The sequence below is a fragment of the Hemiscyllium ocellatum genome, chromosome 24 (assembly GCF_020745735.1).
Source record: "Hemiscyllium ocellatum isolate sHemOce1 chromosome 24, sHemOce1.pat.X.cur, whole genome shotgun sequence".
In the NCBI taxonomy this organism is placed as follows: Eukaryota; Metazoa; Chordata; class Chondrichthyes; order Orectolobiformes; family Hemiscylliidae; genus Hemiscyllium; species Hemiscyllium ocellatum.
The window spans coordinates 25,521,910-25,536,690 of record NC_083424.1 but is presented as its reverse complement, the minus strand read 5'-3'; the positions used below and the strand labels follow the sequence as shown (position 1 = coordinate 25,536,690).

Genomic DNA, 14,781 nt, shown 5'->3' with positions numbered 1-14,781 from the left:
TTTGCAAGTGATTCCAATTCTTTCAAAAACTAGTTGTGAAGTCCCCTCAAAACTCTTTGACTCAGACTATGTCAATGATTGTTATGGAAGAAGTGGGGTCCAGTTCATGAGGTAGTAGCACCAGTAGTGGTGAATGTAGGATCTGTACCATTGGGATGCTCTCCACCTGAACTGGTGGGACTGGTGTTCTAGTTAGTCATATAACTGAAGAAGTAAAGACAGCATTATGGTATGAGGGTTGGGGTGGTGGGGGTGTGAGGGAGGCACAGGATTGGTGGTCAAGGTCGTGTAGATTTAGCAAATGAAGAGGTAGAGTTGAGGCAGGACAGCAAGATAATAATATGGGAACTGAAGATCAGAATGGCAGAAAAAAGGTAGAGAGAATAAACCAAAAAACAGAACAAAAGTCAAGACTAGCTGTTACAAAGATGACAAAAAGACAAAATTGAAGGCAAATAGCTTTCTTAACAAAATGCATTGTTAGATAGTGCACATTGAAGTAAATAAATAATGATCTGTCAGCCATTATGAGGGCAGAGCTGTGGGATGACAAGGGTCAGGTGCTGAATGCTCTCATGTCTTGCTTGAAAGTGTGCATTGATATCATGCCTCCCTTTTCTGGAGTTACCACAAATATGAAAATTTAATTAAACTACCAAAATGCCTAATTCACCTGACTGTCAGATTCAGCCTAGAAGAAAAACACATAGGGCTTTTGCCATTAACAAATTAAACAATTTAATGTAGTCAAACTGATTTTCTTAACCAATGGCAAAAGAAGAAAAAAAGTTGCTGATTTATTACTATGCAACTTAAACTTTATCTGTTTTATGTTCCCATACATACACAACCAGAGAAAGGAAAACAGAAAAGACTCAACTATAATTGGTGAAGGAAACAAATGTCAGAGAAACACAGTTCTGTATCATACCATCCACATCACAAAACTAGATGTGGGTTCTCCTCACAATTATTCTGATTCGTCAATGATAGTACAATGCCTTCTGCACAATGATGTCCAATTTTTAGTTCACTAGTTGATTGCTGAGACCCTGGATCATAAGCCTTCAGATGACCAACCATAAGAAGATGGTGTGAAAACAGTTCTCTAACTTAAATAGCCAAGAAGCAGATTTATCTTCTCTCTAGTAAAAGATCCTGACCTCTCAAGTTAGAGTCCCTCTATCTCTGTTGCAAAAATATTTTTTAAAAATAATTTCAGTCTGCCTCCTAACATATAAGTTAAGATATAACAGTCAAAATGCTTCATACAGGTTTAAATATAATATCAGTAGCTATAAGGCTTCTTGCTGGCTTAAAACTGACATGAAAAGGCAAAGCATATTGTCTGTTTAACTACACTGCCAACCTGTTCATAACAGCAGAGTTTTAAACACTGAAGTGTGATTTTCTGATCTAGAGCAACTGACCTGTGTGCAGAAGTTGGCTGGGTTTTTTAATTCGCAAGAGCTGCTGTGATCTCATCACCGACTTGTTTGGCGCAAACTTTTGTCCAGTGGCTAAAACCAGCCACTAGAGGCACTCATCTCGTTAAACTGCAGACTCACCTTACAGAGGCCACAGCCACGAAAAATAAGCTAAAATAAAAGCAAAAAGGAAGAAAAAGTAAAAAGGACAGAACAGTAAACCGGACAAAATAAAGGACCAACCAAGCTCTGCATTCTACTTTAATAAAATGAAAATCCTCAGAGCATCAAGAAAAATGGAAGGCTAGCTTTTGGCTATGGATTGGCAACACAAAATGCCAGGTCACAGTTAGCCAGATAAAATTCATTGGGTTTGTTTTTTCTATTCATGGAATCTGTCCTGATCCATGAAAGATCAAGGATGTTAAACAAATGCCCAGCCCACAGGATAAGGAGGATCTGTAATTTGCCTACAATTTTTCAACTTCCTCCCACCATGTATTTCCAACTTTGCAGTAAAGGTATCTCTAGTGAGAGATTTACTCAAGAAGGAGGTCTCTAATGTGTGTCAAGAGTGGGTTGCTGTGAAAGCACAGCAGGTCGAGCAGCATCTGAGGAGCAGGAGAATCGACATTTCGGGCATAAGCCCTTCATCAGGAATGAGGCTTGTGGGCTCGGGCTGAGAGATAAATGGGAGGGGAATGGGGTGGGTAGCTGAGAAAGCAATAGGTGGATGAGGTGAGCGGGAAGGTGATAGGTCAGAGAGGGGAGTGATGGACAGGTCAGGAGGGCAGTGCTGTGTTGGAGGTTTGGGACTGGGATAATGTGGAGGTTGGAAATGAGGAAGCTGGTGAAATCCACATTTATCCCATGTAGTTGCAGAATCCCAAGGCAGAACATGAGGCATTCTGCCTCCAGCATCGGGTGTTAATGGTTTGGCAGTGGAGGAGGCCCGGGATGTACATGTCCTTGATGGAGTGGGAGGGGGAGTTGAAGTACTTAGCCACGGGGTGGTGAGGTTGATGGGTGCGGGTGTCCCAGACCTGTTTCCGGAACTGTCCATTACTTCCTATCTGACTTATCACATTCTCCCTCACCTTCATTCACCTATTGTTTGCTCAGCTACCCACCCCACCCACCTGCCATTTATCTCTTAGCTCCAGCCCACAAACCTCATTCCTGATGAAGGGCTTATGCCCAATAGTCAATTCTCCTGCTCCTTGGATGCTGCCTGACCTGCTGTGCTTTCCCAGCACCACATTCTTGACTCTGATCTCCAGCATCTGCGGTCCTCACTTTCTCCTAGGTCTCTAATGTGCGGCAAGATAACTCACCAACATAACATCGATTCTCTGAAGTAAGTAGTGTCAACAAATTCTTACCCACTGCAATACTATAACCACAGGAAGGACACGATTCTTGAAGTAGACTCATTGCAAAAAGACATAGGTGCCTGTTTTTTGCATGATGAGATATCCATTGCTTTTCGTTCAATAGCTTTGTCATTTTCACAAACCAATTACTTCAATACAGAGCTCGAGACGTTAACTTTGGTGGTTGGCATCACACAATTTCACAACCGCTTATTTGGCAAGAAATTTGTCAATGTAATGGATTGCAAGGCATTAGAAATGAACCGCTATAAACCACTTATGGCTGCAGTGCCATGTTTGCAGCATTTACTTGTCAAGGTTTAGGATATGACTTTGAAGTTGGCTCCAAAGTAAAGTGTTGAAGTCTTGAAATAGTGTCTAAGTTGGTCTGAGAGAAGGCGTGGTGATGTGGTGAAGCTGGAGTGTGCAGAGACTAGATTAGATTACTTACAGTGTAGAAACAGGCCCTTCGGCCCTACAAGTCCACACCGACCCGCCGAAGCGCAACCCACCCACACCCCTACATTTACCCCTTACCTAACACTACGGGCAATTTAGCACGGCCAATTCACCTGACCCCGCACATCTTTTGGACTGTGGGAGGAAACCGGAGCACCCGGAGGAAACCCACGCAGGCACGGGGAGAACGTGCAAACTCCACACAGTCAGTCACCTGAGGCGGGAATTGAACCCGGGTCTCTGGCGCTGTGAGGCAGCAGTGCTAACCACTGTGCCACCAGCTGTGCAGAAGGAGGACAATGACTAGAAGAAGCTATTTGATAAGCTGCACCCATCAGGTACCTGTTCTGTTTCACTATCAGGTATTCACACCACCCCTAGTTCCTTGGTGAAGCAGAGCAGTATTGACATTGGGATGTAAATAGAGTGAGTTGGGGTTTTAAGGGTGGGGGGGGGGCAAATGTGTGAACTCTGAAGCTACCATTTTAGGAGCTAATCAGGAGAATTTCTCTCACCTTTGACAATCACATTTTTCATTTTAGGTCTATTTTGTCATGATATTCACCATTCCTCCCCAACAAGGAAGGAAAACTCAATCCCATGTTTCCACCTAAGTTAGCCCATGTGTTGTTTATATGACTTTATCTCTATTATTTTGAATCTATTAAACAGACATTGGTAAACTTCTGAAATGCTATTTGTTTTAGGTGTTCTGCCAATGCCTGAAGTCCACCATTTTAATCACCCTACCATAGCTATTTACCTCTTAAACCAACATGCCCCAAGTTTTTATGTAGACTAGATTTCAAAATGCTTTGATTGCATTTTCTACCATTAAATTTTAATTCATAAGAATATAAAATTATGTGCAAAATGACGTAAACATTGAACTAGGTATTTCTAGCTCCTGCTTTAAACCCGAGCTTGACTTCTTTACTCATTTAAAGAAACAATAAAATGTAACATCAGCAACATTACAAAAACATGCAATTTGTGCGCTTTTTAAAACTTCTTTCACAGTGATCTGTTGAGCATCATTTGTTACTATATTGTTAATTGGGACTTGGTTCCAATCACTTTGAAATAATTGTTGAAACCTTAGGAGTTTGAACCATGCTACTTGAGCTGATACTTTATGTGACTTTTGGCTCACTGCACATTATTGTCAAATGCTTTCAAAATCCCACCCTTTTACTTTCTGCTTGGCTTTTTGCCTTATCAGACAATTAAGAATTAAGTTTGCGCTATTGCAGTCATCTCAAAATGGAGTAATGCAAAAGAAAATTACAAGGTTCATTTCCTGGAGTATAGAGGTAATTTGGGATAAATAATTTGACAATTGATTGGTCTTTATCTTAAGTAAAGAACATTTCTTGATAATGCTATTGAAAATCTATTATAAATATATTGAACATTTAATAGCAGGAAATCAATAGACAGGAGCAGGGGTGCAATGTATGGCCCATTGAGCTTGCTCTGAATTCAACCTGATTATAGATGATTTTGGTCTTCACTCCACTTTCCTGACTGCTCCCCTACCTTTTCATTTAATGAGAGGCCAGGTATTTGTGTTTCCCGGGTAATTATAAGTCAATGATGGAGCATCTGCAACCTTCCAAGTTTGAGAACTCCAAAGATTCATAAACCTTTGACTGAAGTATTTTCTCTTTATCTTGATCCTAAATGATCGACCCTTTACCCTGAGACTGTTCTCTTGCATTTTAGATTTCTCAACCAGAGACTACAAACTTTCAGTGTTTACTTTGTCAAATCCCTTCAGAATTTCCAAATGTCCCTTGAGGTCACCTCTCATTCTTCTAAACTTTTGGCACCAAAGGTCCAATTTTTTCAGCCTGTCATCACAGGATAATCCATTTAATCCAGGAAAATATCTTGAGACTACTTACTCAAATGCAGATATAGTTGCACTCCCATCAAAACCTTGCCTTATCCTTGTACTCCAATCTCCTTGCAATAATGATCAACATACTATTTGCCTTCTTAATTGTTTGCAGTAAGCGCACGCAAAATTCAGGGTTTCTTGTACAAGCACATTCAAATCTCTCCGAACATCAATATTCATTGGTTTCACACCTTTTAAAAATGTTCTACTTTTGTATTTTTCTGCTTTTCTAAATTGAATGCAACACTTTAAAGTGTGCCAAAACAGTCCAGTAAGAGGGTATGGAACTTTGAAGGATTAAGACAGCTGTAAGGAATTGAGCGATTAAGAGTTGGAATAGTTTCCAGAGAAATCTGGACTTATTTAGGAAATGCTAAGAAAATGTAACTATGTTTTGGCTTGAAATCTTTGTAAATCAATTACACATGTATGTCTACACTGAAAATACTGCAGGTCTCCTCTTACAATGTCGTTTTGTCAGAACTTTCCAGGAAATTCCAGGTCAGCCTATTTAAGGTGCCCACGACAGAATTTTGAATATTGATAACCAGAATGTAGGGTTTATCTTATTACATTGAGACATAAAATGCACTGTGACTGTCATAATTATCAACTGTAGCAGAGAGTGAATTAATGAATGAATGCTGTTTGTTAACATGCAATGTTTTGCTTATGAGGACATTTGTTGCCTTTGTGGAAAATAATTATGGAAACATTGGAGCATTAGTAGGATATTCGGCCCATTGAGTCAATCTGCCTTTCAATTAGATCATGGGTGATCATCCACCTCAGCTCCACTTTCCCAGGTTATCCCCCTATCCCATGATGTCATGAGTATCCAGAAAGATATTGATTTTCTGTCTTGAACCTGCTCAGTGATTGAGCTTCATTGTGAATTTCCAAAATGCACTATTCTCTCATATCTCAGAATTAAATGGTTTACGCCTTATTCTGAGACTATTTCCACCAGTTCTAAACTCACCAGCCAGGAAAACGTGCTGTCTGTATCCACCTTGTCACAGCCCGTTAATATTTTCCAAGTTGCAATGTGTCCACTGGTCATTCTCTGAAACTCTGAAGTACAAAGCACTAGTTTAATTTTATAATACAACGACAGCTGTAAATATGTACCAAACTTTGAATGATCTCAGCTTTATTTTAATCCACAAACAGATTTATTTCTTTCTTTAAATAAAATATTGCAAACGTAAGAGTATTTATTAATTTGAAGGAAGAAATATCCTGTGTAGTTAGCAACTTGCAATGTTTTATCCAAATGGGAAGTAGGTTACATCTGTGTATGACATAAAAAGAGCAAGCTTACAATTGCTTTATAACAGATTTTAAGGTGTTGTAATCTGCCTGAAACTGGTTTTGAAAATCCCCATTGAATAAAACATGAATATTTTATTCTTGTAGGTTAGAAAATGTTTAATGATTAAATTACATTTCCAATAAAATTCTCTGTAGCACACTAAACATTTCAAAACAGCTCTGAAGCCTTGTTTCTTAAAAAAATAGTGAACAATTGATTCTGTGTCAGGAAGTGAAACTTCATTTGAATCAAATGAGATTCATCTGCCGAGTTTATTCTCTATGGCTACCCTACATACGCAGTATTCAAATTCAGATTTATTCAAATTCACAGCTGCAGCTCAAGGTGGATTTCATGATCTCAACTGCCAACATTTAGCTTCAGTTTTGCAACAATTCCATCGAGAAGGAGATTATTCGTGGGAGAGTTGGGGTAGTGGACAACTTTGATAGGCTGGATGGCTTTATTCATCCTATCCCTTTGAATATTCCCATTATTGAATCATCATTATATGTTGCTGCTCTATCCTCCAATGCTATAAAGAATTTTTTTTCTATAGTGCCATTTCATAAGAACTTGGCAATATGCAAGTTCTTTTCACAATTAGTGAATAAACCACTCCTGATTTCCCAACCAAGTATTACAATTGATTTCTGCCCTGTATCATGTTAGAGTTTTCCCCTCTACCTACCCTGGCACTGGTACAGAAAAGTAAAAGCTGTGTATTTGAATTCATTTCCGATAACCCCTCCTGTTTGCATATGTGCTCATTCAGTTTTGCAGGAAAACACTGACCTTTAATATGGAATAATGTTTACGGTGAATATTCAGGTAAAAGTGGTAGCTGCCATTGGATGAAACAGATCATATTTCAATGACAGCCACTTCTAACATCTGTCTCCTCAGGAAGTAATCCTGAGTTTAAAGATGGACAATGTGCAGTCACCTGCCTGTTCAATGTCTATTTATTCTAGTGCAGGTAACAGAGGATTGAAGTCTCTGAATGACAAAGGAAGAATATATATGAGAAAGCTATGGATGCTGGAGATCTGGAACAGTTATAAAAATGCTTTAGTGACTAGATTGGTTAAAAAGACATACTTTAAAAAGTATTCTTATGGATTAGTGGTGGTGTCCTTTCCATTGAACCAAGAGACCTGAATTGAATTGGTCAGAGCATTGAGTGCAAGAGTTGGGAGGCCATGTTGCAGTTATACCAGACATTGGTTAGGCCGCTATTAGAATACTGCGTGCAATTCTGGTCTCCTTGCTTTAGGAAGGATGTTGTGAACCTTGAAAGGGTTCAGAAAAGATTTATAAGGATATGGCCAGAGTTGGAGGGTTTGAGCAAAAATGAGAAGCTGGATATGCTGGTGCTATTTACCCTGGAGCGCTGGCAGCTGAGGGGTGATCTTATAGAGGTTTATAAAATCATGAGGGGCATGGATAGGGTAAATAGACAAGGTCCTTTCCCCAAGGTCAGGGGCATAGAGGGCATAGGTTTAGGGTGAGAGGGGAAAGATTCAAAAGGGACCTCAGGGGCAACTTTTTCACACACAGGGTGGTACATGTATGGAATGAGCTGCCAGAGGAAGTGGTGGAAGCTGGTACAGTTACAACATTTTAAAAGGCATCTGGATGGGTATATAAATAAGAAGGGTTTAGAGAGGTATGGGCCAAATGCTGGCAAATGGGATTAGGTTAATTTAGGGTACCTGGTCGGCATGGATGAGTTGGACTGAAGGGTCTGTTTCCATGCTGTTTATCTTTATGATTCTATGACTTTATGATTGTTGGTCACAAATAAGAGAAAAGACCAGTTAACCCTTCAGAAGAGGCTACACATCAAACATCAGTCCTAGTGAGGGGTACTACCACAATTTCTTTTTAACGCTGGCTGAGCTAAAGTGTATTTTTTATTCGAAGTTCAGTTTATTGACCATGGACATTTTAACTGGACATGATATACACAGTGGATTGAGCAGTAAATCTGGGGATTATTGACACTTTCTGGATACTGGTAGTTGCGCTGAGAAAAATCAATTTATTGCATTTATGGATTATTTTACTTATTTCTTATGATGCCTGATAAATACACTGAGAAAGAACAGGTTGCCAAGGAGATTTGATATTCCAAATGCTGATAGTTGATTTCTTGGTGTTTCTGATAATTGTTGCTACACCTTTAGCTCATTTCAGTATTATCAGGGCAGAGAGTAAAAAGGGAAAACTGGCATGAGACATTTCTCCAGAGCTGCAACTAATGTTTGACTCACTATTATCCCAATATTTGAGCTGGTATCTAGGTAACCATGGTTACAGGAGAATGATTTCTGTGCATCATGACTGCCCTGGGTTAGCACATTACACATGGAGCTGGTTTTCATGTAGAAAAGCAGTATTTGCTACCACATTGATCTGCATCTAACAGTGTGACTGTGATAACTGGAAATGCATGTAGGGGGCATGTTGTCACTCATTACTTCAGTCTCTCTGGCAGTGTTGCTGTTGTGGCAAATAGGAAATCCTCAGGGTTCAGATGGAATAAATCTGATATAATGTGATGTGATTGAATGGAAATGGAGATATTATGAAAATTGGTGATGTTGTTGACAGTGAGGAGGATGGCCTCAGGATGGCCTCTGATATTGGTCAGCTGGTAAATTGGGCAGAGCAAATGCTGATGGAATTTAATCCTGATAAGTGTGCATGTTGGGAGGTCTAATAAGGGAAGGATATACATACTGAATGGTAGGTTGCTAGGAAGGACTGATGAGCAATGGGGCTTGGGGGCATCAGCACAGGTAGACATGATGGAGAAGGTAAAACAATGACTGCAGATGCTGGAAACCAGATTCTGGATTAGTGGTGCTGGAAGAGCACAGCAGTTCAGGCAGCATCCAAGGTGCAGTGAAATCGAAGTTTCGGGCAAAAGCCCTTCATCAGGAATAAAGACAGTGAGCCTGAAGTATGGAGAAGGTAGCATAAGGGATGCTTCCTATCATTAGCCTTTCATCCACACTTCAACCCTAATGAAGGGTTTCAGTCCAAAACATTGACTTTCCTGCTCCTCTGATGCTGTCTGACTTGCTGTGCTTTTCCAGCTCCACATCTAATGGCTCTGGCTTCCAGCATCTGCAGTCCATACTGTCTCCTAGTCACTGAAACCTTGTTACAACTTTATGAAACATCATTAGGCTAGAGATGTCTTACTGTATGCAAGACAGATCACCCTATTATCGAAAGATGCGATTGCACTTGAGAGGATGCAGAGAAGATTCACTGAAAACGAAACACCACACCTCAAACCATAATCTACACCTGGGAATGTCTTGAAATGCCAATCAATAAAGATCCACATCAGGAGCACCTGATGCAATAAACTAGGTTGGAAGAGAGGCAGGTGAACCTCTGTCTCACTTGGAAGGACTGTTTGGGGCCCTGGATGGAGATGAGAGGGATGGTGTGCCAGCAGGTTTTGCATCTTTTCCAGTTGCAGAAGAAACTACCTGAGGGTTCCGGGTCAATGGTGAGGAGAGTGGTGCAAACCAAGGACTGGTAAAGGGAACGATCCTTGCAGAAGGCAGAGAGGGGTGGGCAGGGAAGATGTTCTTGGTGGTGGGATCTCGTTTGATTAGATTCCTTACAGTGTGGAAACAGGCCATTTGGCCTAACAAGTCCACACCAACCCTTGGAGGAGTAACCCACCCAGACCCATTCCTCTCTGATTAATGCATCTAATGCTACGGGCAATTTAGCGTGGCCAATCCACCTGATCTGCACACCTTTGGAATGTTGGAGGAAACCGGAGTGCACACAAGCAGACAACGGGAGAATGTGCAAACACCAAAAAGACGGTCACCCAAGGCTGGAATCAAACGCGGGTCCCTGGTGCTGTGAAGCTGCAGTGCTAACCACTGAGCCACCGTGCCACCTTGGTTGGAGTTGGCTGAAGTATTTCAGGATGAAAAGTTGGATGTGGAGATGGGTGGGGTGGTTGGTGAGGACAAGGGGGACTCTGTCTTTATTGTGTTTGGTGGGGGGTTGGGCAGTTTAGAGCAGTGGAATGGGGAATGGTGGCGGCGCAGTGAAGAGCTGTTTGGATGATGAGGGCAAAAGCACATTGTTCGAAATAGGTGGGCATCTGGGATGCTTGGAAGTGGAATGTCTCTTCATCTGAGTAGATGTGGCAGAGGTGGAGGAATTGGGAGAATGGGAAGGAGTTGTTGCAGGATTCTGGGTGGGAGGAGGTGTAGTCCAGGTCGTTGTGAGGGTTTGTGGGTTTATAGTAAAGATCCATCTGGAGGCTGTCACTAGAGATGGAAATGGAGAGGTCAAGAAAGGGGAGGGAGGTAGCCAAGATGAGCCAAGTGAATTTGAGAGTGGGGTGGAAGTTGTGGGTGAAGTTGAACTGCCCCAGTTCAGCCTGGGTGCAGGACACTGCACTGATGCAGTCATCGATGTAACAGCGAAAGAGTTGGGGGCACAATGCCTATGTAGCTACTGAATAGGGACTGTTCAACATAGCCGACAAAGAGGGGTCCATCTGGGTGCCCCTGCCCCCCACCCCCCCTTGATTTGGTGGAAATGGAAGGAGTTAAAGGAAAAGTTATGAAGGGTTAGGAGCAGTTCGGCGTGGTAGAGGAGAGTATTGGTGAAGGCCGACTGGATGGGTCTGTTGGAGAGGAAGAAGCTGGGGGCTTTGAGACCTGGAGGCCATCCTTGTGAGATATGGACGTGTATAAGGACTGCGCATCCATAGTGAAGATAAAGCACTGGGGGCTGGGGAACTGGAAGTTACTGAAGAGATTGAGGGCGTGGTTGGTGTCGCGGATGTAGGTGGAAAGTGCCAGAAACAAAGGGGACAGGATGGAGTCGAGGTATGACGAGATGAGATTGGTGGGGCAGAAGCATGCCGAGATGATGGGTCGGCTGGGGTAGTTGAGCTTGTGGATCTTGGGGAGCAGGTAGGACTGGGCAGTGCCAGGCTGCGGGCCTATGAGTTTGGAGGCAGTGGAGGGATGACTTCCTTGTCGGGGATGGACGTGCATAAGGACTTTCCTAAGGACTTAAGGCCAGGCCAATGCAATTTTCAAACAGGGCAGCTTGGCCACCTGAAACAGATAGGAAGCTGCTTAAATATGTAAATCAGAGTTTTACTCTGGCTGCAGGACATCGCCTGCAACTTTTAAAAGTACATTGGCAGCTCATCCAAGTTGCAGCAGATATTGAATCACTTAACCAGAACTTCTTGAAAGAACCTCACGAAGCTGCCCCAAAACAGGTGCAAAACATTATTTTTTTAATATTAGTGGGCCATCAGAGTGACACGCATTAAAAATCTGTTGGCTTGTTTATGGCTCATTTCACTACAAAATGGGAACCAGTTGTTTACTACAGAATGGCATTTGAATAATTTGTCATAATATCTTCCAAATTCAGTCTCATGTCTTCATATTCTATTTGGCGTAACTCTTCATGCTTACATGTGATCGTGTTCTGCAGGCATCTTTTGTATTTGAGGAGTTGATTAAACAATTGATAATCTTCCTGATAGGATATTTACATGCTTTAGTTAGTGTCACTGAACACGCTATCTTGTTTTACCTTTAGAAAGGTAGTGCTGAGGAGCGAGACACTGAACACATATCAGTTGCCTTTGTGACAGTGCATTACAAATCATTCTATTTGACTGTACAGGCTGTTTGCTTTGTTGGTAAAGCTCTTGACAGCCCTACATGCTGCAGCAAGCATAAATATTTCTTTTCATTTTTCACTTGCATAGTGATACACCCTCTGCTGGTAAATGGACAAATGCTTCTGCATCCAGTAATCATGACTGCAAGTAATAAATGTGCATATTAGAAGTGAATAGTTGATCTAGATCGCTAAATGTGTGAAAAGTGCACGTGTGTCTCCGAAGCAACGATCAACCCACCAAACCATGTTCTTAGAATCCCTACTATGCAAAAAGAGGCCATTCGGTCCATTGAGTCTGCACTGAGCTCCAAAAGCATCTCACTGCAGCTGACCCATCTGGCCTGCGCATCCCTGGATACTACAGCTTAGCCAATCCTCCTAACTTTCACAGCTTTGGACTGCGGGAGAAAAATGGAGCACCCAGTGGAAACTCATGCAGACACGGGGAGAATGTGCAAATCTATACACAGACAGTCAACCAAGGCTGGAATCAAACCTAGGTCCCTGGTCTGTGAGACTGCAGTGCCAGACACTGAAACACTGTACTGTTTGTATTGCCCAGCATTGGTGTCCTAATCACTCTAAACAAGGGAGACAAGTCATCTATGGGCCTGACTACACAGAACCCAGTCTCACAGAAGAGTCCCAGGAACATAGCAGAAACCCTTTAGAGATGTCCTCAAAGCATCCTTGAAAAGGACAAGCATCTATTTCAACTCATAAATGACTGACCACACTTGAAGACTGATCCAGGAAAGCTCCAAATGCTTTAAAGGATTTTCTTAGAAATTTGCAGAGCTGAAGTTGCGGCATTGGTAGGAGTGCCTAAATCTCCAAACAACCCATCCAACTGAATCTTCAAGCACCAGCTTCCCACATGTGGCAAATCCGATATTTTTAATTTTCATAGGGCTGTAACCTTTGGCTTTATATGAAGCATTAAAGGAATCAGTATGTCCCCATCAAAGGAAGGGGGGCTGATGGCCTTGTGGTATTGTCACTAGGTTATTAATCAAGCAACCTTGGTACTGCTCAGTGGTCCTGGGTTCAAATCCTGTCCTAACAGATGGTCAAAATTAAGTTTAATAAACGTCTGGAATTAGTATGTAATGTTGACTGTGAAGCCATTGTCAATTGATGGGGAAAATTCCCATCTGGTCCACTAATGCCCTTTAGGGAAGGAACCTGCTATTCTTACCTGGTCTGACTCACAGCAACGTGATTGACAATTAACTGTCCTCTGGACAAGTAGGAATGGGTAATAAATGTTGGCCAAGCCAGTGAGATATAAATAAACTAGTGAGAAATGGGGAAAAGTTATTTAAGTTATAACATGCTGACTCTCTAAATTTGGGCTTAATCCATATCCCACTGCCTGTGTAATTTGCTTCATAGTGTTGAAAGGATATTAGTTTAGAAACTTACCCCGAGCCTTAATCCGGTTTACAGTTCTTTGGAACAAACATTGTTGCAGTAACAATTCCAGTTCTTTGGGTCATTACCATTGTCTGAAAATATCCACAACAAATGGAGACTCATGGCTGGGAATGGACTAGGTTGCAAGGAGTTTCCATCAAGGCGAGGTGCAGCCCATTGGAAATACCGCATCTTGTTTGTTAAATTATCGGTTCTTTCCAGACTCTGGAGAATTGAAAGCATGTATAGGCTCTACAGATCATATTGTGAATCTTCTCTTTTCTTTTCCAAGTGACTGAGCTTCAACAACGAGTAGTGTTCCACCCGTCAGTTACCATAAAAGAAGGGTATTTACATAAACGGAAAGCAGAGGGAGTCAACCTTGTCACTCGCTTCACCTTCAAGAAACGCTACTTCTGGCTAAGCAGTGAAACCCTGTCTTATGCCAAGTCTCCAGATTGGCAGGTGAGAGCAATAGTTTTAGTAGTAATATGGATGTCTGATTCATTGGTTTGGATGTTTGTATAAAACTGCTGCTGTCCTCCTGGAAAGAATAGAAACGGTGTCCAGCCCAAGACATCTGAAGAAAACAACTTCTTATGGAATTCTGATTCATGGCTGCCATTTCTGATCTTGAAACATAGCAACCTTAAATGGTTTATTGAATTGGCACAATTAAAATGTGCGGCACTTGCATTCTGATCTCAGCCTATAAACAGTCTGAACACTGTCCCAGTGGTAGACTTATCAAAAATCCTTCTGGTCTTTCCTAAATCTCCCAGAGGAGATTATGTACCAATCCTCTTCATTATTGATATAGTGCTTAAGTCTTAATACGTAGGATTGTTAAACCCATTTAACAGGAACCTTTCTTGGGGGGGTTGGAGAGAGAACCTGTTTTTGGTTTATAGTCATACGGAACAATGCAGGAATGATTCGAGACCAAGTAATAAGTAACTCCTTGTGTTATTTTCATGGAGAGTGCCAGAAATAATTCAAAGAATAATTACGTTCCAACACAGATATTTGACATATAGAGCTAAACTGCTCATTCCTTCACAAATTTGACAATCTAATTCAGATTTCTTGTCTAGAGGAGGCAGCAGAGCTATGCAGCATTGACACACTGAATGTGGGGCCCCATGGAATGTTGGTCAATAGTTCTCATGTGCAGTGAGTCCTAATCTG

At 41.6% G+C, this 14,781-nt stretch overlaps 1 protein-coding gene across 2 annotated transcripts in view; it reads left to right on the top strand.

The window, feature by feature from the left end:
- LOC132827109 (rasGAP-activating-like protein 1) overlaps positions 1-14,781 on the top strand; it is a 267,843-nt gene that overhangs the window by 226,641 nt on the left and 26,421 nt on the right. For both annotated transcript variants that reach the window (XM_060843598.1, XM_060843597.1), the window contains exon 17: positions 13,886-14,058. In XM_060843598.1, the coding sequence (XP_060699581.1) occupies positions 13,886-14,058 (173 nt within the window). The remainder of the gene's footprint in view (positions 1-13,885; positions 14,059-14,781) is intronic.